This window comes from Crinia signifera, chromosome 9 (assembly GCF_055691185.1).
Source record: "Crinia signifera chromosome 9, ASM5569118v1, whole genome shotgun sequence".
NCBI classification, from domain to species: Eukaryota; Metazoa; Chordata; class Amphibia; order Anura; family Myobatrachidae; genus Crinia; species Crinia signifera.
In genome coordinates, this window is record NC_139225.1 from 109,746,038 (window position 1) to 109,772,556 (window position 26,519).

The 26,519-nt window shown below is 42.8% G+C and overlaps 1 protein-coding gene across 1 annotated transcript in view; it reads right to left on the minus strand.

The window, feature by feature from the left end:
- Positions 1 to 470: 470 nt before the first annotated feature.
- CD40LG (CD40 ligand) overlaps positions 471 to 26,519 on the minus strand; it is a 41,666-nt gene continuing 15,617 nt past the window's right edge. Inside the window, exons 3-6 of the mRNA XM_083160590.1 lie at positions 18,418 to 18,463; positions 15,987 to 16,049; positions 11,813 to 11,866; positions 471 to 1,078 (exon numbers count right to left, since the gene is read on the minus strand). Of these exons, the coding sequence (XP_083016716.1) occupies positions 693 to 1,078; positions 11,813 to 11,866; positions 15,987 to 16,049; positions 18,418 to 18,463 (549 nt within the window). The 3' untranslated portion in view covers positions 471 to 692. The remainder of the gene's footprint in view (positions 1,079 to 11,812; positions 11,867 to 15,986; positions 16,050 to 18,417; positions 18,464 to 26,519) is intronic.

Below are 26,519 nucleotides of genomic sequence, written 5' to 3' on the forward strand. Positions count from 1 at the left end.
GTCCAGGGGTCCTGGGAAAATGCGGGTCACTTGCCAACCTTTCCGGGGGAATGGGAGGCGGACCCAAATTTTGGGAGCCTCCCAGCCATTCCCGGGAGTGTAGGCAAGTATGTGCTGCAAGGCATCGCCACTTTCCCCATAGAACTTTTCTGTACCGGTTTTCATCTGAGAGATGTGGAGGGTATGCAGTAGCTGAGATTCAATGGGATGTGAGTGCCTATTATATACATTTTTCTCTGAGTAAATCTCTTTAGCTAATCAGAGTCGTACAGCAATAACAACATCAATGTTATCAGAAGAAGCTCACATATACTTATAATATGGCTCTAGGTAATTTATCACTCTTAACCAGGTAACTATAAACTTCCAGGTTTGGCTTTTTCATGATGGCATAATACTTGTGGAGAAAACATCTATAAGTCATAGCAATCAAGACAATTTTAAGTAAAAAGATGACTATTTACACCTGTTTACATCTTTTCTAAATGTGTTTTACGTTTACTTTTTTGTTTCATCCAGTAATATGATTAGTGAATGGGTTTACAAAAAACAGAGCTATTGGTCCAAAATTGTGAAATATCCGGCTAACCAACCATTGAAGATTTGCTTATCTCTAGGAATAAACCGTGGAGGCACCAGACTGATGTTCTGCTAGATTAATAAATGCAATATATTATCATGTCATGTACAGATTAAGAAGAGTCTCCGAGCTTGAACATACCGAAGTAGGTAAATTCCGGACTGTAACTGACGCAGGATGGATCTGTCACACTGACAAATATAAGATCATCTTTCTTGAGTGTAAATGCAGCTCCTAGTTGCGCCGAGTGCAATGCACAATTTGCGCTCTGTGAAATATAGGAGTTTGCTCCTTTCAGTAAAAGCCTGTCCCTTTCATGTTGTCTTCTCAAATAAATGTACTGGACGAACGGAGCATTCTGAAACTGTGTGGAGTTTACACATAACCCCACTTGTGAGTACACATAGTAAACCCCAGGTGTATCCACTCGTAGCTTGCCATTTATATAAGAGATGTGATTTAGCATGGATAAATAGCCTTTTTGCTGCCAGTGAAGACCTGTAAAGACAAAATGCAGTGTTATCACTAAACGTCATTACCTAAAACAAAAATGAAAAATGAATACACAATATGTACTAATAACTATAAATACAATTTTTAATGCAGAACACTTAAAATGTAATAAACATGTTCCATGCAGTTCTATATATATATATATATATATATATATATATATATATATATATATATATATAGTGTGTATGTGTGTAGGCCCCATTAGAGAGAGAGAGAGATATAGGCCCAGATGTATCAAGCTTCAAAAACTGATACATTGAAGATTGATAAACAACCAGCCAATCAGTTCCTACCTGTCATTTTTCAAACCCAGCCTGTGATATGACAGTTGGGAGCTGGTTGGCTGGTTGTATATCACTCTCCATTTTATCACTTTTTGAAGCTTGATACATCTGTCCCAAAGTATCAGCCAAACAGCTCCTGACTGCCATGTAATAGGAGCTGATTGGCTGGTTCTTTATCTCTCTTTATCACCCTCCACTTTATTTCTTACTAAGGCTTAATACATCTGCCCCAGTATTTGAATAATGGTAGTTAGGAGCAGATTGGTTGGGGCTTTATCGCTCTTCAGTTATTCACTCTCCAAGGCCCAGTACATCTACCCCAGAACGTAAGTCTGTGTACAAGTTGTTTTCATTTTGGTGCCCCAATTTTTTATATGGGTGCCCCAACTACTTGGTTTCCAGCAGGTTAAAAAAACAAAAAACACAGGTTAATTGTTTGATTCTCTGGACACCTCCAAAAATAAGGAACTCAATCAGCTTTCCAAGTCACTGTGAAACTGGGCTACTTATGGATGACATTAACCAGGCCTCCACTGTTGTCATCCTCCCTAGTACTGTAATGAGTCCCCTGATATAAATGCTGACACTGCTGTCTAATCAAAACCCCATGGCCCATTATTTTGGAGCCTCAAATTAAAATGGCATCTAATAGATACTGGATGTTCTCATGGCCCGTTATTCTGAAGCCTCAAATTAATCTGCTCAGAGGATAACTGATCAGCTCCTCTCTGATCCAGCAGCAGAAGGAGGATGGGGTCGGGTGGGGGATGTTATGGAAGTTCTCAGAGCGCAACTGAGGTAGGACCAGTTCCTCTGTGGAGCAACGTGATGGTTTAGATGACTGGAAGGAACGAGTGGATGTTATAAGGGAAATGGACACTGATGATGACCATGACACAAGAAAGATAATGAAGAATGATGATTGAAGTGTGACAATGGAGATAAATTATAATAAAAGGGGAAATAATGATATAGGCTGAGTGTTTATTGATTGCAGGAGGACGAGGAGATTATGGAGAATGGCGATGAAAGGAAGTTAATGGAGAATTATGATGGTGGTGATGAAAAGGGGTTAATGAGGAAGAAAAGGTTAATGAATGATGGATGAGTTTTCGTTAATAATAAAAAAAAATCTTTGGTGCCCATCCATATTGAAACGTGGCGCGCACATACATCTATAATTAGCAGAAAGGTAAATGATATTTTGCTCTAGGCAATCAGCACAACAATTTGTCTTTGACTACATTGTGATTGCCAGCTGCCTGTCTGGCGCAGGTAATCATTAGGCATCAGTGCTGCCATTAGCGGACCAGGTAAATAATTCATGCCCCCTCAACCTCTTAAGAGCAACATCAATGTGATTCAATCAGAAAACACACAGTATCCTGGATGTGCAGACTTCTGCTTTTAAGCCTATTCAGTGGCCTATAAAAACAATAGAAGTTTAGTTCTCAGGCAAACACTTTTTATTCAATGTGAGATGGACCTTATTCTGCTGATCTGTAACAGTACTGCTATACATATACAAATTGCATATGTTCTGTATGTACATAGGGGGAGGGGCCCTAGACTGCACACCCTAGGCATGTGAGGTGCTATCTGCTGAGACTTGTGGTGCAGCAAGCAGGAGGAGGAGATTGCAGGTACACACTAAATATAGATTCTAAACCTATTCATATCATTGCTGTATTGCATTTCAAAGGTTCTTAGCATAATGATGCCCATTATTACAGGCTTGTCCACCATGCCCAGGTAACCTTATTCTATACTGATACAGTACTGCTATACACATACAAATTGCATGTGTTCCGTATGTGTAGGACAGTTGTTTAGATGCAGACCCCAGTAAGATTTAGGATTGTGCTGTGTAAGTTTAAATACAGTGGGTTATATGTGCTAAGCCTGGAGAAAGATAAACTGGACAAAGATAAAGTACCGACCAACCTGCACTCTCATTTATCAAACACGGCCTATAACATTGCAGTTAGCAGCTAATTGGCTGATACGCCATCCACTTTATATCTCTCCAAGGCTTAGTAAATAGACCTCAGTATCACCAGATAACCTGTATATTATATGTGTTCTTTGTTAAAGAGTCAGTTTAGAACCATATAATGTGCTATGATGCTTAACATTTTTATTGGACTGTGAAAATAGTTGTCATAGAACAACCCCACCAAAAAAGTTCACCGTATAGATTAATCTGCCTATGAACAGTGAAGTCTATGTATTGCCTATGTACCAGATGTACTGCCTATGTACTACCTATGTACTACCCATGTACTACCTATGTACTACCTATGTATTGCATGCAGGGCCATAACCAAGAAGGTGTTGAGTGTACTCGGCACACAGCACTTATGCAATGCATAGACCCTGTTAGAGTAGAACGACCCAACACCGCTACATACATTTATTACAGAGGACACTGCTGCCTCTGGCTCCATTCTGTCAGCATTGCAAATCAATGTATGGAGCATGAGCTGTGCCTTGTAGATCATCACACGTGTCAGTGTAGGGGGAGACATCAAGACATCTCTCCCACAGTATTGAACGAGGTATGGTGTGGGGAATCGCTCAACGGAGAAGCTGTGGGACTCGCATCATCAGTACTAGTCTTAGTATATTTAACTTACAGACTGGACTCAGGGGCACACTACATCCACCTCCCCCCCCCCCCCTCCGCCTCTACACTGGTTGTCCCTCACTGCTACCTTCATCTACTCTCACTGCTTCGTACACTCACCCTCACTGCTTTGTACTGACACCCTCCCTAACTGCTCTCTACAATGACCCTTACTCACTGCTCCCTACACCTTCTTCACTGCTCTCTACACACTGCTCTCTGAACCTTACTTATTATTACCTACACAGACTCTCACTCACTGCTCCCTACACCCATTCTCTGTGCTCCCAACCCACCCTCACTGTTCTCTACTCTTACCCTGCCTTACTACACTCTACGCTGCCCATCCCTGACTGTTCCATACACTCACCCACACTCACTGCTTTCTACAACCACCCTCACTGCACCTTGCGTGCACCCTCACTCACCACTCCCTCACAAACTGAAACCACTACCATACTGCTAGATCAGTCTTACGGTCTAATTGTGACCTGATTGCTTGGCTGCGTATTTACAGGCTGGGCGATTATCGATAGAGTCGATGAGGACATCCTGCGATAAAATCCTGCTACTTATTTTTTAATGGCTGGCCGTATGCATGTTGATGACAGGAAGCCAGCATTTGGGGGTAGTAACAGGTTGTTTTCTAGGAGGGTCAGGGAAAACACAGGCGTGCCTAGGTGTTTTAGGAGGAGTCATGTGAAGTCAGCTCCAGCCCCGCCCGATCTACCTGTTTCTAACGCAGCCGCTGAGTAAGTCCTGAGCTTTGTACAGACGGCAGGCCCCAGTAAGATTTAGGATTGTGCTGTGTAAGTTTAAATACAGTGGGTTCTATTCTACAGGCAGGGGGTGTTCCGGGGAGGACTCCCGGTAATTCATGGGCATGTGCACAAAAACGGTGGGCACGTCCACAGAAACGCTGGGCGCTGCCTGCTCAGAGAAAATGGTGCAGCTGAAAAGTAAGTTCTAGACTTCTTTTTGGCTGTGTGCAGAGGAAAAATGGATTCTTGGAAATGGAAAAGGATTCTTCATCTGTGCGGGTGCTTGCGAGCAGATGTGTAAGCGTACACATCCACTGGCAGCATAGCGAGGGGAGTCCGGCAGCCAGGGAGGCGCTCGTTGGGGCAGCGGGGCGCTATTAACCTGCTCGCTAGGCTCCAAATAAATGCAGCCTTGCGAGCCGGTCTGAATTAGGCCCATTGTTCCTTCTGATGTGCAGCTCATGAGATGCAACAACACAACTGATCGAACAATGAATTAGAAATCCCATTTCAAAGATAAAAATAAACTGATGCTATGCCGTGGCAATTACAGTCTCGTCAGTGTGCGGCGAGTTGGAAAAGGTTGAAAACCGCTGCTTTAAGATTCTAAAGTCTATTAGTAGTCATTTAATGAAAGTGGTAAAAGCTCATAATAATCATTGTATAAAATGTTTTACACTCCCTTCCATTGTCTGTAAGTCAATGCATATCTCTTCTAGAACAAGGTGTTTTGTATATATAACTATCTATATATACATATCTAACAGGAACATCTGAGGTAGTCACCACATATCAGACCTGCTTCCTGTTCTACAGAACGTAATGGCACTAGCATGTACTATTGCCTTGTGAATAGTAGGGGAAGGAAAAGAACACCCCACTGAGTGATTTGTGACATGTTGCTGCTGGATATGTTGCACTGAACAATGCGGTTATCAGATAAATGATATTGACTAATCTCGCTGTAAAGTGATTACTGCAGACTGAAAGCTCTGAAACACTCTGCTTATGAATGCACAACGGACATGTTGGCTGCATGGCTGTAAAACATCTATTATCCTCTTACTTTAAGACTTATGAGAACGACCAATAACACCTCAATGTCAATGCTTTGAAATATGTGTATATATGAGACCACCCACAGATGTGTCTCTGACTAAAGCTGTTTTTGATCACCACTTGTGGGTTGGCTGAAGTGTGGGATAAGTCTGCCAGTGTATTGCTGTAAGTCAAAAGGAGGGAAATGTATATTTAGCTAAAACTTTTTACTTGAAAAGAAGCCAAGTTTTACCTGAGGTTACAGAAGGTTAACCATAACATATAGAATAAAAAGCCCCATACACACTAGACCTCGGTCCTCAAGTACCCCCAACAATGCACATTTCCAGGTCTCCACAGAGAGTCGGTTATTCTTATTCTGCATGCACGATTCTGAGCATGTGCAGACGTAGGGTGCGTGCACCCATGGCAAACTTTTGGTTGCACGCACCCTAGACAGCATGCGGGCGGAGGAGAAGGGCGGGGGGGGGGCGTGCTGCCCCATTACCATATGGGAACGCCCAGTGTTCCATGGGTGTTCCCATGAGAACGCTGGGCGTTCTCATGTTAATGAGCCGATGCCGCGTGTGCAGGGGGCTGGCAGCTGACATCACTGGATGTCAGCTGCCCGCCCATATCCAACCCAGCGTGCACGCATATAGAAGTGACTTGAAAGTCACTTTTATATGTGTGTACCTTCCACAACTTCCGGTGGTTGGCGACCATCGAAAGATGTGGGAGGTTACCCGCGGCATACGAATGGATTGCAAATCAACCAGAATAACCCCCAGAATCACAAGTGAAATAATTAGCTCCACCTATGGATCTTTTAAAATGTGTCAGGGACTAATGAGTGCACCTGTCAGGTGACCTGGAAAATATGCACTGTTGGGGGTACTTGAGGACCAAGGTTGAGAACCACTGCTCTAGGTGACAAGCACCGCAGCCTATATAGTTAATGATATTTAGCATAAACACTGAACGACATTGGTAAACTATATCATTCAATTACATCACCGGAACCCACTGAACATACAGGTCATATATAGCTAAAACCAACATGCATGTTCAGCCAACCCGGTGGGGGATGGTTTGATTGCACACACTAGACTATTTTTAAAAGATAGCAAATGTAATAGGGTGTGTTTTTCAGTCATCTCAAAAATCACAACAAATCGCACATGTAAAATGTGTAATTTCCCCCCCTAAAATCACACATGCGATTCTTTAGGACGAACCAAAAAACTGATTGCGATTTCTGGGTAGTTCCCAGGGGGTATGAAGGGACAGGGGTAGACAGGTGTGGTGGTGCCACTGGCCAAGCTTTTTATGGGCATCCCCATGAAAACTCTGGACGTTCCTATGGATATGCGAGTGGGCTGATGACGTCGCATGATGTCAGCAGCCTGCCTTGTCTTTGTCCGGGTGCCCGAAATGTAAGTCAGCCTCAACTGACTTATATTTGGGAAGGCAATCGACGACCATCAATTGATTGACGACCATCTATTGATTTCTCCTGCCTTCGACCATCGAATGATTTCTCCTGCAGCGACAGCTTGCGAGGAGATGTGTCTTCGTAACATGTCCCCTTGCATGGTTGCAAGGGGAAATGGCAGCGGGTAAGGGGGATGGCGATTCGGCGGGTTGGCTTAACAGGGAATCGGGTAGCTGCAAGCTTTACAGCTTACCGAGTCAATCAGAATGACCTCCCATAAGTGTAAGCAGCACTGCAGGGGGCATGATGCATGTAAGCGGCACTACAGGGGCTATTATGCATGGAAGCAGCACTACAATGCCATGGGGGTGTGCAATATTTGTAACTATGCCACTGCATGTATAGCGTTACCCAGAAGTGCAGAGAACACTGGCGCCACCAGCAGAAGATGCATCTTTTGCCATGAAATTCCTGGCAGTGGCTAATTAGAATCCTTACTATGGGGCATAATATGTGTAATGGGCATCATGGTATAATGTGTAATGTGTATTATGATGTGTGGCACAATGTATAATGGGCATTATGATGTGGTATAATGTGTAATGGGCATTACTGTGTGTGGCACAATGTGGAATGGGCATTATGGTGTGTGGCACACTGTGTAATGGGCATTACTGTGTGGCATAATGTGTAATGGGTATTATGGTGTGTTGTATAATTTGTAATGTGATGTAATGGGCATTATGGTATGTGGCAAAATGAGTTATGGGCATTACCTGGACATAGCTTGCCTGGGCATAATGCGTAATGGACATGCCTTTTACTGTTCTAGGCCACACCCCTTGCAATTAGGCTGCACCTCTTTTTTGGGTGTGCACCTGCAGTGTGCTCAATTCCTGTTCGCACTGGGAGCCAAATTGTCTAGAAACAGCCCTGGTAGCATGCATGGATATCACTGAACAGTGCATGTCTCTATCAAAATCACTAGCCAGACCCAGGTCTAATTATGGCTGATTTGAATAATCGCACCCTATAATATGTGCGATATCTATCCTTCTGGATGCGATTTTTTTTATTTGCGATTTTTTTAGTCATGGCAAAATGTGTGATTTTTAGAGCAAATGGCACACTATTACATTTGTGATTTTTGCTTTTTTCCATCTTTGACCCCAAAAATCTCACATTTTCAAAAGTAGAAATGCCCTTCATCTTTGTGTTTAAAATAAAAACATTCAAATCAAATTTACACATAGTTAATACAATTGGAAAATAAGTGAAAATCAGATAAATGATTATTTCATGTGAACGCGAGTGAGATTGTCAGGTAACTAAAAATGAACAACAGGGTAATAAGGAGGATTAGCATAAGAAAGCAAGTTCCACGTTATTCCCTTAAAATGTGCATTTATAGCAGGTTTCAGTTTAAAAACTGAAAATATGGCCACACAGTTACATGTAAACCAGGTCATAAGGGATTGTGCATGTATGGCACACACTTTCTCAAGGCAGTAGCACATACTGTAGAACAGCATTGCTATTATATACTTTAGAACAATGTTTGCAGTCAGTAGTAATCTTTAGACTCTCCACCTTCCCTCATATGCAGGGCAGCCGAGAGGTATGCCAGGCCCCGGTAAAATATTGGGGCGTGGCCTAATTGTGGGAGGCGTGACCACATCCCTTGATTAGGCCACTCCCCAAAAATGTTTAGAGGGGCTGAAAAAGGGGATGTGGCGTGGCCACATCCCCCTCTGTCCCTCCCGGGCAGCAGCACGCATCTCTACAGCATGTGGTGTTCTGACAACAGGCTCAGCATGAGCATCTCACTGACAGCGTGAGAACTCATGCTGAGCCTGTTGTCAGAACACCACATGCTGTAGAGATGTGTGCTGCTGCCCGGGAGGGACAGAGGGGGAAGGGGGTCGGACCAGTGCCCCCGCCAGGCCCCTCCAGCAAACCCGGGTAATTAGTACCCGCTCCCCCCGCCCCCCTCTCGGCGGCCCTGCTCATATGTAGGTGAATGTTCACATACAGGGGACGATTCCCAGCTGTTTCGTACAGTATATGGCCCCATCTCCGATGGTGGGGGTGTGCACATGCCCATAGTCACTCATGCGCATGTGCAAACCCCCGGTGCAAATGCCTTAGGCAAGTTCTTCACTCGCCGCAGCGTTTCAAAAATGAGTAACAGGCAGGGGGTGTGTCGCTGGGGTTCTCCCAGCATTTCATGGGCGTGCCCACACAAAAACAGCGCATGTGCCCATGGAAACGCTGGGCGAACCCTAGCAAATGCAGACGTGGCTCAGCCTGCTTGGGATGGGTGGATGATGTCACGTGGCGTCAGCGCCCGCCCCGAATATGGCGGAAAGCGGCCATATGAAAAGTCCAGGCTTACTTTTTATACCGAACAGAGGAAAACTCATCCGATGGTGAGTAACCATCGAATGGTTTATTTCCTCTGCGCAGGAGCATGTGTAAGCGTACGTATTCCAGCTAGCTAGGCAGCGGATTTACATAGTCCAGCCTTTTAAAATGTACGTTTCAATTTGGTCACAGAATTTCAGGAAGTCACACAAAAAAGTGGGTTTTTTTTCTTTTTCATGGCACAAATAATAAAATCTGGGTTTTATTTGGTTGTAAAACCTGGCACGTCTGCTTGTCTTTATGCCTGATTTTTAAGAGATGCTTTTACTAGCCCTATCTCGCTAGTAAAAGCATTGCCCTTTTAAATATCGCTCATAAACACAATAAGAAGCATCAGGTTGGAATCCGTAAATAAACCCCATTGTATTTTCTGTCGTTATAACACATGAGAGGAACTAGCCATGTGTGCAGGAATCACAGTGATTTCCCCTTTTTACGTCTACGTTACTATGGTTACCACCTCTACCAGGAGTCAGAACATGTTTCTACTCAGTAAAGGTAATATATATTTATGTGCATTCCCGAGAACCTGCCACACATGGGTAATCAGTTTGGCATCCCAAAACCGGTTGCTATAGTGATGCCACTGACTACCAAGTGCATTAGTGGGAAGATTTGTTAAAATGACTACCTGCATTGTTTCTTATCAACAATTGCACTTCAAAAAGGGCCGATCACCTTGTCTATGGAACTAACCTTAATGGATGAGATGTACTAAGCCTTGAAAAGTGATGAAATGGAGAGTAATAAACCTCCAACCAATCAGCTCATACCTGTCATTTTTCAAACGCAGCCTGTGACATGGCACTTACCAGCTGATTGGCTGGTGGTTTATAACTCTTTATTTTATCACTTTTCAAGCTTAGTACATCTGGCCCATTGTCATGAGACGGTTAATTAAAATAGGTTAGTGGAACACAGTGACTTTGTTTTAGTGAGCAATATATGTGTTCCTAGACTTCCTTGTCAGTGGCAGTTGCAGAGGTGGGGCTACAGCACAATTCAAAATTCAAATAGGGGAGCTACACGGGTGTGGTATAGGGGTCCAACAGTCGGGATCCCGACCGTCATTATCCCGACGTCGGGATCCCGACTGGCCGGACCCAGACAGCATGGCGAGCGCAACTAAGCCCCTTGCGGGCACGGTGGCTCGCTATGCGAGCGACCTATTCCATTCTCCCTCTATGGGGGTCGTGGACCCCCACGAGGAAAATAGCTGACGGCCATCGGGAACCCAGCTGTCAGTGTTTTGACAGTCGGGATCCCGACGTCGGCTGAATGCCTGTCGGGATCTTGACTGTCGGGACACCGTCCGGCATCCAGCTACACCAACTGACACCCCAACCACTGTCAAAACCCACCACAAGTCGGGACTCACTGGCAATTAGTTTGGTTCCCCTATTTGAATTTTGGACTGTGCTGAAACCCCAGCTCTGCAACTGCCACTGGCAAGGAAGTCCAGGAACAGAGCATTTTGTCCCTCCTGGAATGGGTCATGTTGGGTATGCTGTATTTCCTATTAACAGGACCAACTCTAAAAATGGGAAGATTTAGACAGCTGCCTAGGGGCTCCATAACCTGGGGGCATCTCTGAGTCTATCACAGAAAGGAGGGTAACTCTGAGAAAGTCATCCTTGTTGTACTTAAGATGTACTCCACACCACCACCTGAGGTTTTGGAGAGTCAGTATTGGTGGTTGGAGCAGTAAGCTGAAGTTTTGTCTAGTGTGTCGAAAAACCTTTGCACCCACCCTGGCTATTATATAGGCTTGCAGTGCATGGGGAAACTTATGTTTAGCAAACCATGGGAATCTTATGGCCAACAGGGCAGTGGTGGACTGTAGCAGCTTTTCAAATAAAGGCGCAGCATATATGGAAAGTTCAGACCAAGATATAATGATGGACATTTATTATCGAACAACACAAACTGAGCCTTATAAATAGCAGATGCTGGAGTTTAATAATAGCGCTACGATATCTGGAGAGCCACAGTTATTTGTGATTCAGCTAGGAATGAAAAGTAGGAAAATATTGGCATGAAAACCACATGTATATGAATATACAATCGCATCTGAATATCAGAATTGATTTGTGTGCATTTACGTTAACCCCCATATGTAAAAGAGAAGAGACCGTATATTTCACTGACCTTCTTTGTTACTGTGGAGTTTGTCTCCTACTAGATGTACAGCAACTGCAGGAACTGTAATTAATAAAATATTGGGAGCATTAGTATTTGACATACAGTACAGTATTGAGCACATTTCAGTTGTTAAAAATTTTGCGTTATGTATAATATATTAATAAGTGGAACGGTGTAGTGTGACAAGCGCAGTGAGGCAACTTGCCCAAAGTACAGCAAGGGAAGCAAGCCATGTGGGGAGAAACAGTACACTAACTGGGCCTCCACATGCTCAGGGGGCAATACTGACATCAATAAACATAAAAAATACCTAAGGTTGACCTGTTGCTTGTATCCACCCTTTCCCAGGGTCAACCCTGTGCATATCAACATTTTGGGGAACACCGTTGACTAATTACTGTTGACCCCATGAACCACACTCATTTTGCAGATTAATGGGTTCAAGATTTGGGCTAATCCAATCAGTTGGAATTTGCCAGTTGTGACCAAATTATTATTTTGATCAGTAAGCACTGGAATTACATTTTTTTCTTTTCTTACATTCTTCTACCGATTGCTGATCATCAATGTCCGCTCGGCAGAACGGGGAATCGAAGACATAGATGTATGGCCCACATAAGTCATAACCTGTTTAAGTAATGTTGATATGCTCTAGTGATCCACATCCGCATCCAGATGCCTTTACCAATGTTCCACCCCTTATCGTAATTTGTGTATCAACTAATGCGAATTAATGAAATAAGAACTAATTTCACTTTTTTTTCTCTTTAATATTTTCAGATTTTCCATCTAGCAGTTTGGTTCAATTGTTTGCAAAACAGGATGTTTTGTTATGACAAGCAATATTTCAGTATGGAAATGAGCGCTGCATTTCATTCTGCAGAGAAATGCTTAGTTGTGCATTATGAAATAGACATCAAGTAAACTAACATCTAACAGTCGGCAAATTGTTTAATGATCGCTATTCAAGTCATATAATAACTGTTAAGGGTGCCCACACACGCACCGATCCCGGCGTGCGTTGTTGGCTTAACTAGCACACATAGCATCGCATCGTATGCCTTGTGCATACGATGTGCATGCGATGCGATGCTATGCTAGAAAAAGCTAGTACAAAAAGTATGTGCAGCACATACTTTTTGTACTGTGCGATGAGGTGCCGCGGGAGCGCGCACCCCATCGTACAGCATCGCACCGCCGGGATCGGTGCGTGTGTGGGCACCTTTACTTGTAAAATTCCCTAGAGCAAATGTTTCTACATATCATAACATTTTTTACAGTAAACAATGGACTTCAATAAGCTACAACAGCAAGGATATTAGATAAAGATGATTTGGACACAGGACCAGGATTAAAAACATATGTGAAACTAGTCAAGGATGTTTGGGCTAGCAGCCCCGCACTCATGGATGACTGTCTCCGTTCAATTTACATAGTTCTAATGCGGGATGGTGCTGCGCTTTTATGTGAAACTAAATGCAATTTCAAATGATGACACAAGTTTTTGCCATCAAATGGGAAGGCAAGGTACTGTATATTATGGGCTAATTTCTTCATCACACTCAGTAAACCTGATTCAGATATGGACAGAACTTGCCCAGCAACTGCTTACTTGGAAGCAGCAGTGATGCACTAGTATGGCAATACAGCACGGGATGTCTGATGTATGAAGATATATGATATACGCATAGCCAGATTAAGGGAGGCGCAAGGGATACTGTACCCTGGGCCCCCGATGTCAGGGGGCCCACTGTCTGAGCACCGTGACATAACTAGCTCTCCTGATTCCTAATGTGTAAGTAGTAAAAAAGTAGCAAAAGGCTGCTGGTGCCAATCATATATTAAGAAGGATGTCCAGATAGAGAGCATTTCGTCCTTCCTGGAATTGGTCATGTTCGGATGTATGTACAATCTTATACACTTCCACCCCTTTTACAAGTGCCCCCCTGTCGGAAATGCCCTGGACCTTTGAGAAACGCATAAGGTGCTCTTTACTGCCAGAGAGCTGCCTTTTTTATCTACACCCTTGCCAGAAGGACTCTTTGTCATCAGCCATCTAACTCTGTGGGACCTAGTGAGACCGCTTCAAATACAGGACGTTCTCCTAACCACCTTGGGACACCATCCTCTCAAAGACAAGTCCTGGTCCCCCACTCCTCTGTGGCACAAGTTTTCCTTGGAGGCACGCCACCTCCTTAAAGGCCTGGATACCTGCAGTGGGTGAGGACTCTTTACATCATCTGATAATTTTGCTATCCCCAAATGGGTGGAAATAAATAGGGCTGTTCCATGGACTGGCAAATCAGAAATAAGGGTGACTACTAATCTCAATTGTATTGTATGTCTGGCTATTTAATATTAATTGTTTTTAACTGTTTATAATTATTATTAAATTTATTCTTTTTTATTCTCTACACACCTGACAGCATAATAATTAAAAGCAGTTTAACCAATTCCTGTTTCTCTTGTCTCTGGGCCTCATCAAGCCTTTATCCGGCCCAGGATACATCCTACGACGTTGCATCAGATCACCTGCTGCACACCACCATTTTAAGAAACAAGGACCATTGTTGCACCATCTCCACCCTCAAATGACTGCACATAGTCATTTTAATGAGTATTATTTAAATTGCAATGAAATTATTAGTTTATGGCAAGCATATACATAAACCTGTCCATAAACACTTTAAACTGTCCCTTAACTAGTGCGAATTGGCCACTTTTCACCCGATTCCAATGGATCGGGCCAAGAAATTGGGTGAAACGTGGCAAATTGGGTTTTGTCTCCGGTTCCGATCTGATGTACGGTCCCATGTGTGTTGTAGCAGAGTCGGAGATCCGGCGTGCGGCATGGAAGATCTGTCAGATCACAAAGCCTCCGGCAATGGTGAATGGAAATGCATACGATATATATCGCATTACATGCGATCCTGCCACCCGAGAAGCTCCTGGGCGGTGCAAGGGAAATCTTATGCGACTTCTCCCTCTAAGAAGGAGGCTTGGCTTTCTTTCACTGCAGATTTGGAAAATAGGGGGGAGACCATATCGATCCCTTAAACAAGGCGGTAAGGAGAAAAAATGTTTAAAATGGTAATATGCTAACATAACTTAGGCCCTTATTCTGGTTGGTGCGGTCAGAGCCGCACACGGGGCTCCGACCGCACAAACCAAGGGCCGCCCACCCGACGGATCGCCACGGCCGTCCATACACGGACGGCTGGCGATCCGCACAAAAATGGTGGAGGCTACGCCTCCACCATGGTGGGAGCTGCCCCCTGCCTTCGATGGTCGACGACCATCGAAGGCAGGCCCGCACGCCGCGGCAGCTCCCGCAAGCTCAGACCACACGGACAATCGTCCGTGTGGGAGCTTGAAAGGGGGCTGAAAGCTGACATCCGGCGACGTCAGCTTTCCGCCCCCATGTCATGGTAATGAGGGCGTCATGCCCTCATTACCATTCACACGCCCCGCGTTTGCATGGGAACGCCCATGAAACGCGGGGCGTACACATAGGGAAATGAGGGGCTGAAGCCCCTCACGCCCCTATACGCCCCCTTTGCGGCGGACGAAATCCGTCTGCGGCGAAGGGGGCTGCACATGCGCAGAATGACCTCTGCGCATGTGCAGTGCAAAAACATCGGCGGTACGGCCGCACGCGGGCCGTACCGCACGATCTAGAATAAGGGCCTTAATCTGCCTCTTTGCACCGACCAGTAAATTGGTAATAGATGCAGGTAAACTGATTTTATTAAGCTTTCAACATGTCATTATTTCATGTCCTGGTCGCACAGCTAAGCAAAACTTGGTTTACTGATGAGTCACCTAAATGATAATAGCATCATGTAAAACAGACTAATACGCTTTTGCACCTCAAAGGGATTTCAGTAAATGCTGACAGTTTTCGGAATAAACCGGCAGGAAGTGAGAGTTGCATCTGTAGCAGTGATATGTGAGGCCTGATATCTCATTAAGTGAAACTCTTAGGGAAGACAGCTTAACCTTCACATGGGATTGCAGCACGTTTTGGCAGGTGTGTGTGTGTGTGCGTGTGTGTGTGGGGGGTGCGTAATGGTGCTTAATCCTTTACATTCACCACTCTATTACATGATTGCCTACGTTTTCACTAAAGAAAATAAGGGTTAAAATTCATTCTCATTTTCCATTCTTGTATGCATATTACCTTTATATGATTTATTGGATTCATCTTCTATCCGAGGTGTAGGAATTGGAATTTCTCTTCTATCTACAATTAAAAAACAAAATGTTGTTACTTTGGATTTCCATCGGAAGGCAAAACTAATGACACATTTACGGTGCAGACCTTATCAAAATGGAAAAATCACCAACATTTAATTTCATCACAAGCAATTTCCATAGAAAATGTAATTATGTAAACAAGCCCCTGAACTGTCCCGATTTAGGCGGCATCAGGTGGGAAGTCCCAGCTGCTTGTGTGTGATTGAAAACAGAATGAATAGGGCTCATTTGTCATTTGCTGAGCTGTGCATTGTAAAAGCCTCTGCTGCATGTCATTAAAGACAGGGGTGGCTGTGGGGCAAGGTGGCTAGCAACTCACCTGGCTACAAGGTCCCGGCAAAAGGCTCATAAACTTTGGCTGTATAATCACAGTAGCAGCTGATGTCCATGTAATCCCCCTGTAATCTCTCTGTTAGGGGGCTATTCATTGTGGGCCTGTTACACGTTGCTAAAAACACTAGTTTCTGCATGTTATGCCACGAGTAACCAGCCCATTGATTATTAACTATTATATTCAGGAACCTCCAGAAACTGGAATTCTTAAAAGAGCATTGGAATCGGGATTGATATGAAATCCCGGCGGTCTGAATCCCGGCATTCAAAATCCCGACTGCCGAAATCCCGACAAGGGGGACGTGGATCGCCAGGCAGCGGGCCCGGTGCCTCGCTACGCTCGGCACACTAATTTATTCTCCCTCTATGGGTGTCGTGGACACCCACGGAGGGAGAAAGTGTCGGGATTTCGGCGGTCGGGATTCTGGCGTTGGGATTTTGAACGCCGGGATTCCGACCGCCGGGATTTGAACTGCATCCCTTGGAATCCTCCACTCTGTCTGGCCTTGCACCCCCTACAGCAGTGAGTATGGATGAACTCAAATCATGCATGTAAACGATTACTGGTGGCTCACAATTCCATTAATGTTAATATTATATTGGCAGAACCAGCTGTGTTACCGATTGTAGAGACAGCTGCTTATCAGAGCAGTACAGAATTTTTAAAGTACTACTATATCAAGAGTGAAAACCCATCTGTGCAAATCTGCCAGTGAATTGCGAAAATTTCGCACATCCATCCCCAATTCACTCACCAGCAAATGATTTTCCCAGTCTGTGCAAATGTGTGTCTGACCCTTCCACAACTCTGCGACAGATACAGTCTGATCAAGGTCGGCCCTGACATCACACACCCTACCTAAATATGCCTAGGCGCGCCTGCGACTTTTCGGTCACTTCCAGAAAACGTAAAGTTTCCATCTCCAAATGCGAATTTCCCATCTCTCAAATTACGGGGTTTGCGATTAGATATTACGATGCGTATGCTTGCGCAATCAATCGATATTCAAACAGATTATGAATTTACACATCATTGAACTGTGAATTAGGTCCCAGGTCCGCTGGTAGCATGGGATGTCCACAGCACTAGAAGATTCTCACACCAGTATAGAAAGCTATATGTTGTTCAATAGTTTTAGCACCTGCAGTGTACAGCACATAGTGCACATTGCTCTTGGCTCTGTGTACCAGTCTCACCGCAAATAACTGATTTATGCAAGTTTGGCTAATAATAATCGAAAGCCCCCCATTCACTAGGCAGTTTTGGCTTGTTTTTATCAGATTCAGATGGATCTGACAGACCGATCTGAGCTCCCTCAGATCACGTGTCACATCTGACAAAAAAAATCCTTGGTGCTGCACCAAAGATCCATTTGCTCTGAAGCGGTCAGTGGTTTAACATAGAATTGATGAGATGTATCTGAAGTGAACAGAGTGAAAAATTAACCCAGGGTCAGATCAGATTCCTGGGAGAGATTTACAGCTTCAGATATGTCTGCGTAGTGGATGGGGGCTTTAGTGCTATAACTAGGGAAAAATCTAGCAAACAAACAGGCACATATTAGTTCTGTGATCAACTGCCTGACTCCTCTCCTATAATGACCCGTATTCAATGTGGTCGGCGAGAGGGTTAAACAGCGGGGATTGCAGAAAACCAGCGATCTGTTTAACCCCTGCGCCGGCCGCTCACCCTATTCTACGTTCCGGAGAAATCTACGTCACAGGACAGCGAGGATTCCCCCAAACAGCTAGGCTATGGCTAATGCGGGTAGCCCGCCGCATTTAGCCGCGAGTCTCGCTGCTTCTGCGGCCACATAAGCCGATTCCCCCTCACTCCAAAATCAGAGCTAGGGGGAATCGGCTTATGCGGGGTGTCAGTTGAATACTGACAGGGCGAGCTGTATCAGCTCACCCCCGGCATTGAATATACCCCAATGAATTCTAGATACAGTACAGTAGTGTATACTAGTGTAACATACTTTTTTTGCGTACAGCAGATTGTCAGTAGTTATATAATTTACCTGTAAGCTTTTCATGTGTTCCTGCAGGTTGATCAGACTGAGTCACCTGCATAGAGAAAACATTTATTAATGAGAGGGATCATTAGAAATTGTCTTCCGTCGTCTCCCATCTGCATGTGTTATTTTGCGTGTGTGTTTCTCATAATTAAAGTTGACAATATATTTACTAGCATGTCTTTGGCTTTGTACAGCAATATTGTTGTTGGAATAAAATAGCTGGCACTGACTGCCGACGGCCAAGTGCTAATGTAGGGAATAGTAGAAGGAGGAGGATGTGAAAGCTCTGGCCAATACCATAGTATCCAAATATAATTTATACATGTTTTGTTTCTCCAGCACCAACATGTAGCAGTGAAAAGATGAAATCGCATGCTCTCCTTCAGCCAGTGACTTGCTTACTTCAGTTCCTGAGCCCTTTGCCACTTTCTCCTCATTTGACCCCACAAGTGCGGATAAAGTATCTACACTCTTATTATCCTCCTACTCCACTACCTCTCTTCTTGATCCTATACCTTTACAAGTCAGTAAAGCTCTGTCTCCTGTCTAGCTAAAATATGTAACCTCTCTCTCTCTCTCTCTACTGGTATCTTTCCTTCTCTTTTCAAGCATGCACTTATTACTCCCATTCTAAAAAAAACACAATTCTGATCCGAACTGTCTCTGTAACTACCATCCTATCTCTCAGCTCCCATGCCTCTCCAAGCTACTTGAGAGACTTGCCTACACTCGCCTCACACACTTTTTTTTTTAATATATATTTATTGGGTTTTTCTTAGTCTATACAAGAATTTGCAAATAGAGTTACAACAACAACATCCTGCAATGATGTAATAGTACATTACAACATGTAAGGACATAATTCTCTAGTGAGTAATTGACAATTTGGTTTGCAAGTGTAGGTTCAGTTCCATTGGTGGATCAAGGATTGGGGTCCTGATTTGGTTGTGAATAATGTATTTTTGAGAAGCACTAATCCATAGGGTAACCATCCTCCGTTGCAGTAAACATATCAGTCAATCAAGGAAATACCCTGTCCCTTAACAGACATATTTATGTCCATTCTATCCTCATAAAATGTAACATAATTTGCATTTTTCCTTGCTTAACAACAAATAAACTTTAGTAACAATTAAATTTAAAGTTAAAGTTGAGAGGGAAGAGGGGGGAGGGGAAAGTAGAAGGGCAGAAAAAGAGAGGGGGGGAGGGTTCCTACTTTATTCTGTATCATTGTATTGTATGATTTATTAGAAGACTTGGGTCCATAGTAAAAACAGGTTATAGTACACATTTAAATTTCACTGTATCTTTGGTATTGGTGAACCAATTACTTTCCAGTCTGCAATCAAATGAAAGTTTGGTGTTCCACCTCTGTGGTCATATGTCATTCGTGGCCCCTAACAAAGGACCCCATCTAGCACAAATCTTGGTAGTAGGGAGCGACTGCAGCTGGGCATCGTAGGTCTCATAGTTCATTAATCTCGTCGGAAATTGTATAAGAGAGTCTAATGTGAGCGATGTCCTGAGCAACCAGCACTTCCTAATAAGTTTCTTGGCCGATGTGACCACCATAGTTAGAAAAGGAATTTTGTCTGAATGATGTGGAGGTAATTCCCATTTATCAAAATTGGCAAATAATAAGGGAAAGGGATATAACGAAACTCTGATATTCAACGTTGTAGCAATGTAATTTATTATTTATTTATTTATTTACAGTTTCTTATATAGTGCAGCAGATTCCTTTGCGCTTTACAATAGTAGACAGTGATAAGACAAACTGGGTAACAACAGACAGACTTGGAGGTAGGAGTGCCCTGCTGCAAGCTTACAATGTAATTTGTCACTTTGTTTCAAAATCTTTTTATATGTCTAAAAGGAAAGAGAAAAAAGTACTCTCTTTTTCTGGGGGCACTGCTTAGAAAATGTATTTAAAACTTAGCTTTTATTTTTATTTATAGATTTCAAGAATAAAATGGACATACTAAAACACACTCAACATGAAACAGAGATGAGAATGATATATAGCACTAAAGAAATGTACCATATATTCCACTTTTCAGAGGGGTTTATCCTCTAAATATCAAATAATAACACTGATCTTCTGTTATTTTAATGGTGACTAATAGCAACAAGGCAAAATATTTTTCTTATATATACCACAATTTATTCAGAATTAAGCAAATGGCTGTTATCATTCTTGAGACAAGCAATCAAGCTGATCACCCCTAGTCACCTTATCGCTCACAATTAAACAGTTACTGTGGCACTAATGTGAGATAATTTCTTTTACAACCGCAATTATTCAAGTTCTGGATAAACAACAATAATTAGGGCAGTATTCAATGAGAATTTTGACGATGTGCATCCTGTTTAGGATTCGCTGCACATTCGCCACTGCCCGCCGCGTTCCAGAGCCTCGCCGGCTCCAGTATTCAATAAGTCAGGGGCTCACTGCCCCCGACCGGCGAATTTAAACTCCTGCGGCGATGCCGCAGGGAGCCTGAGGATGGCGGCAGGCAGGGAGATGGAAGTCTCCCTGCCTGCCCCAGAACGTTTGTGGGGGGGGGGAGGTGGGCTCCCGGGAGCCAGGCAGCACAGGCTGCCCCCCGGGATAGCCAACAGGGGACCGGGTATTCACTACACCCGATCGTGCATATGTAATGATCGGGTGCAGTGAATATATGAATATCTAATGAGCGGCTCGGCTCCCGGACCCCTGCTGGCTGCTGTGTAAAAAAATATATATATTTATATATTTTTTTAAATTAAATATATATTCATGTGCTTACAGCACATGAATAAAAATAGCATGCCCCTCCTCAGAATAAAATTCCTGATTTTTTTTACACCAAATGTAAAAAACAAAACACTTTATTTTAAAAGTTCACATTCCACTTCACCATAAAAAGATAGCGATTGCTACTCGGTGAATCATGGCGATAAAAACCTTGAAATGTATTCGCCATCTGGTCATTGAATAGGGTGATTCACCGTTTTAGTAAAAAAATCGCCGTACAACACGAAAATAGCACAAAATCTCCATAAAACATGGCGAATCAGCCTCATTGAATACTGCCCTTAGTCTTAAAATAAACAATCAAGGTGATCTTAGTAGATGGTGGAGATTTATGAATGGATTTGTGCTACAGTTTGACTGTAACTTTGTATGTTTTAGCTAGATGTTAATAAACATTGTAGCAACTTAGTATTTGTGAGCTAACAAACCACAGTTCTAGGGTACACGTAAGGTCATTTATGAAACAATTGCTTTAAATTGTGATACAAAAAGTTTTATAAGTAACAAAAGAACAGGAAGGTAAATTGTTCTTTAATTGCCATGCTGCGGCACACCTTAATTACTAGAATGCAATATTTCTAATTTCTGTGACCAAACAACATTCTTAATTAAGGGTAATTACAGTATAAGAAGGGGGGTAGGGGTGGTAAAATAGTGGGAAAGATACCCTTTTCTAAATCCAGGATCTTTGCTAGTGTGTAGTCCAGGGCAAGGATAATTGCCTGTGGACAGACCCGTGGAGATATTCAGGGTTAGCAGAAAAAGCACTGAGTACAGAGTTCAAGCATATAGTTCAGAGAGCAAGATTTATGTGCCCCAAATGTGATGTATAAGGGAAAAGGTACCTAGTGCCAAGCAGGTCATGATATAATTGGGCCTGGTCATGCACGAATATGTGGATATCGTATCCGAACTGCAAACGGCAATTTAAATGAGACAGAGGGCCCAATGTAATAGGGTGATGCTGTGTACACACGGGGGCGATAGGGGCTGAAATCGCTGGGAATATGGTCGCTGAGCGACCATATTGCCAGTGATTGGAGTGTGCACCAGCGATAAATCGCAGGGTGCGCGCTCCCATTTTCAGCCCCTGAATGGTCGCTGGTCGGAGGAACATTCTCCTCCGACCAGCGACATCCCCTGCCTCTTCACCTAGCAGTGTTTAAATTTTCATCTGCGAACATCTCTGGTCGCAGATGAAAACGGGACACAGGGCAATATGATTGCTGAGCAATATATTGCTAGCAATATATTGCCAGCGATCATATTGCCCTGTGTGTACGCACCTTGAGAGTTTCAGAAAGTGAGAGATTTTGGGAGAGTTTTCCCATGTTTTTTAAAGCAGCAATCAATTACATGGCAAAATCAACCTGGTGTTTGCAGTGTAATTGATTGCTGCTTTAAAAAAAGGGGAAAACTCCCAAAATCTCTCACTTTCGGAAACTCTCACCCTATTACATTTGGCCCAATATTTAGCAGGCATTAAGGGGAAGCAATACCATCCTAGACAGCCGGGACTGCTGCCTTTGAATATGTGGAATCAATCCATTTGGACTATATAGAATAGTATTTTTACTCAGCCTTCCTAGCAGGGTATACAAACTGGTTAGAGTCTGGCTATGCATACTTTATCTAAAGTACACAAGTTCATAACATAACATCTATCAAGAGCAGATAGTATTTCCTCATCTATAGCTGATTGCAAACAATGGGCACGGGACCGCGCATTGGATCGGAGCGGATCTAAAACATACTGTATGTGATTTTGCCGATTCCAACCAATTTCTCAGACCGATCCATCGGAATCGGGTGAAAGCGGGCCATATTGCACTATTCACACTAGTCACAACTTAATATAGGGGACAATTTTGTTTAAATAAAAACCTTTAAAAACAACTATAATAAGATTTGGTACTTGTGTAGTTTTACGGCTCATGGCGCCGTGCATCTGTGTCCAGCTGCTGGGCTGAAAACTCCATGCCAACGTGTATAGTTCGTACCCCCACTATACACGTTGACATGGAGTTGATTTTAGATAGCGTGGCGAGCCACAGAGCCCGCAGCATGGGCGAGCGCAGCGAGCCCCGCAAGGGGACACAGACGCAGTACACAAGTACCTAAGCTTTTCTAAAAACAATCATATTAGAATTATTACTTACTGAAATCATTGGCATCATTGTAATGTAGTATATCCATTTAAATATTTTTCGGTAGTGAATCAGTTGCATAATGAAATTATATATAAGTACATTTTTTCATTACAGCGTTTTGTAATGAGATCATGAGAGATACTGGAAGATATCTTGTTTTATAAGCCTCCAATAAACATATTTTAATCATATATGAGTCAGATGTTTGATATTTGTAACTATTTTCCAATCTTGTCAAAATATTCAATAAGCATTGTGTGTCATTTCATTCTTGGTTCAGAATTTTGTGGATATTAAACTGTAATGAGCCTCAATCTATATTCAAAAAGCAAAGTGACAAAAAGCTTTTTGAATCGGTTAATTACATCCTTACAATAACTACTAATTATTATTATTATTAATATTCTTCTCCACGATTGACTCCTTTCTCACACTAAAAGAGAGACTGAAACACACAATGCAAGATAGAGGAATAAAGGCAATAGGGATTAAGGGCTAAAGTAATCTTCAAAACTGCTGCGTCTTTGCCAGTTTTTTGGCTGCTGGGTATAGGGCCTTATTCTGTTTCATACAAACCCCCCCCCCCCCCTCCGCTCATTCGATATTTTCCTTATGCGCATTTCTGCACATGTGCATATGCTGGGTGTGAGTGGGCAGGACAAACTGCTATTTCGCCATCCCATTTTCACCTTGCAGTGCGGCGGGGGGTGCCCCTGCCCAGGATGAAGCCCAGGGATGTCCCTAGTGCCCCTGGGTGGTGGACACCAGGCTGGTAGCCATAATGTGTCAAAAATAGATGTAATAACTACTGGACTTGGAGATCCACAAGTCCCACCATACAGGGCATTAAATGGCCGGCTGGGTCTTGTAGTTCTATTACTTGACCAATACACACCGACCCAGAAAATAAAACTTTAATTCACAGTACATTCACCCATACATACTTACCTATGGGGTCCACCGTAGGCCTGTCCTCTTCTCCAGTAGATATCCATAGGTGTACCTGTGGAAATAAATTATACTCACAATCCAATCCGGTGTGAATCACATCCTCTTCGGTCCATGTAGGCATCCATGGGTTAAAATAACAAACCAACAGTCCCGATACCATAACAAACTGAAGGAGACGCAAGTGTGTTTATACTTTGGGCTCCTCCCCAGAATTGTGGGATTTACTGGTGATGTCATTCACAGGGTCCTCCCCCAGCCAATCAGGAGGAGCTCCATGGCTGATTGGTTGTTCGCAATAATCAGTTAATCAGGCCAATAATTTAACAGTCTAGCTCCACAATGTGTAGATTGGTCTGTCAGGCATGAAAAATCGTCCAGCAAGTCTGAAAAGTCTGATTATTTTCTGCCCAATTTCTTTTACTTCAGAGTTTCCCAAATCCACCATTACCATTCTGGTTTTCAGTATATCCATGCTAAAGCAACTTAATTAGTACTTTGGTCAATTTGATTTAACTATCTGGACGCAAACATGGATATGCTTAAAACTTGGATTGTAAATCTGAGTTTGGGAAATTCTCTTCTACTTACTTGTTCACTATTACTGACTATTAATAAACAAGTAAAATGTTCCACCTGCAATCTACTAATACAGTACGTCATGAAAACACAGAAGTAAGAGGCTTATGTCCCATGATGCTCTGCACACCAAGTCAAGATTCTGAGACATTAATGTTCATAAGTTTACTTGTATCCATTTATTTCTGCATATAATAGGTTAAAAGCGGCAGAGAGATGAAATATTGGAGACATAAAATCAGTCAAATAAAATTGTGTTGTGTAACCTTCTTAACTCGCACGCAATGTATATTGTAGTATGAATGCCCTTTTCTTGCAATAAAGATGCAGATTCTAATGATTCTTATTTATTTTTTGGTCATAAAGATATTGGATGTAATAATTATTATAAAAGTCATTATTCCGTTGTCAATTTGCAGATCTCCTATTTCAGTATAGTGTTGGCCGTTGAGCTAATTTCAATGTAATCTTTTGTGTCCAATGACAGCCTCGATATTCTTTTCTAGGCAATTACTCACTCATTGATATAATCTGTCCTCTATAGCAAACTAGGTGTCATTTTGTAGCATTAGATTTTCTTATGCAGCAACTTCTCTCAATCTAGGTAATAATTAGGTATAAGAAGAGTCTTGTTGGTGCGTACAATGAGGTGTGTGTTGGCGTCTCCGCTGTGCACCTATGCCTGCAATTTGAGACTTTTTGTTAGCTAATGCTACATTTATTTCTATACAACAACTGCAGCATTATATATTGGGAACAAAAGATGTTAGTTGTGGCGAGAAGGGTTGTGTAAGTGAGGTAGATGCTCTGTTAATACTCAGTATATCACTGAAGTAAATGGAGTTATTTCTAAAGGAATATAACAGTAGCTGATGGGAATTTATACCAATATATTAGGTACAGAGAAAATTCTGCAGAATGACATAAAAGATTGACAGCTACTAAGAAAGGGAATGGAATAATTACAATAATTAAAATAATAAGCATTTGGAGAATACTCAGGATGAAATGTAATAGGATGAGAGATTCAGAAAGTGAGAGATTTGGTAAGAAATCTCCAGGTTTTTCTAAAGCGGCAATCATTTACACTGCAAAACCAGTTTGATTTTGCAGTGTACACGATTGCCACTTTAAAAAACTGGAGATTTCTTACCAAATCTCTCACTTTCTGAATCTCTCATCCTATTAAATTTCACCCATTGTGTCTACTATCCCATTATCCTCCAAATGAATTTGTGAATACTTTTAGGTTCTTCACACTGTCAGGACAAAGCACATTTACAAAAAACATACCTGGTCTGTGGGATAGCAATGATGCTTACTGTCTTAACATATTCCGATTCTTATTATCTAAAAATCTGGTGAATTATTTGAACCTTCAACACTAACTGCATCCTGTGACAAACGGTGCAATGTTGCCATGCAAACTGGTGCTTTTTATGTAATGAAAAATACTCTATTTTAGTATCATCTTCACTCCCTACTATTGAGGCAGAACAGCTCATATTGCCATGTCTGGGGAATCTACCTACAAAGGGGTGTATTCAATGCAGCCGGGGAGGGGGTTAAATGGTGAAGATCGCCTAAAACAAGCAATCCTCGCCGTTTAACCCCAGCACCGGCAACTCACC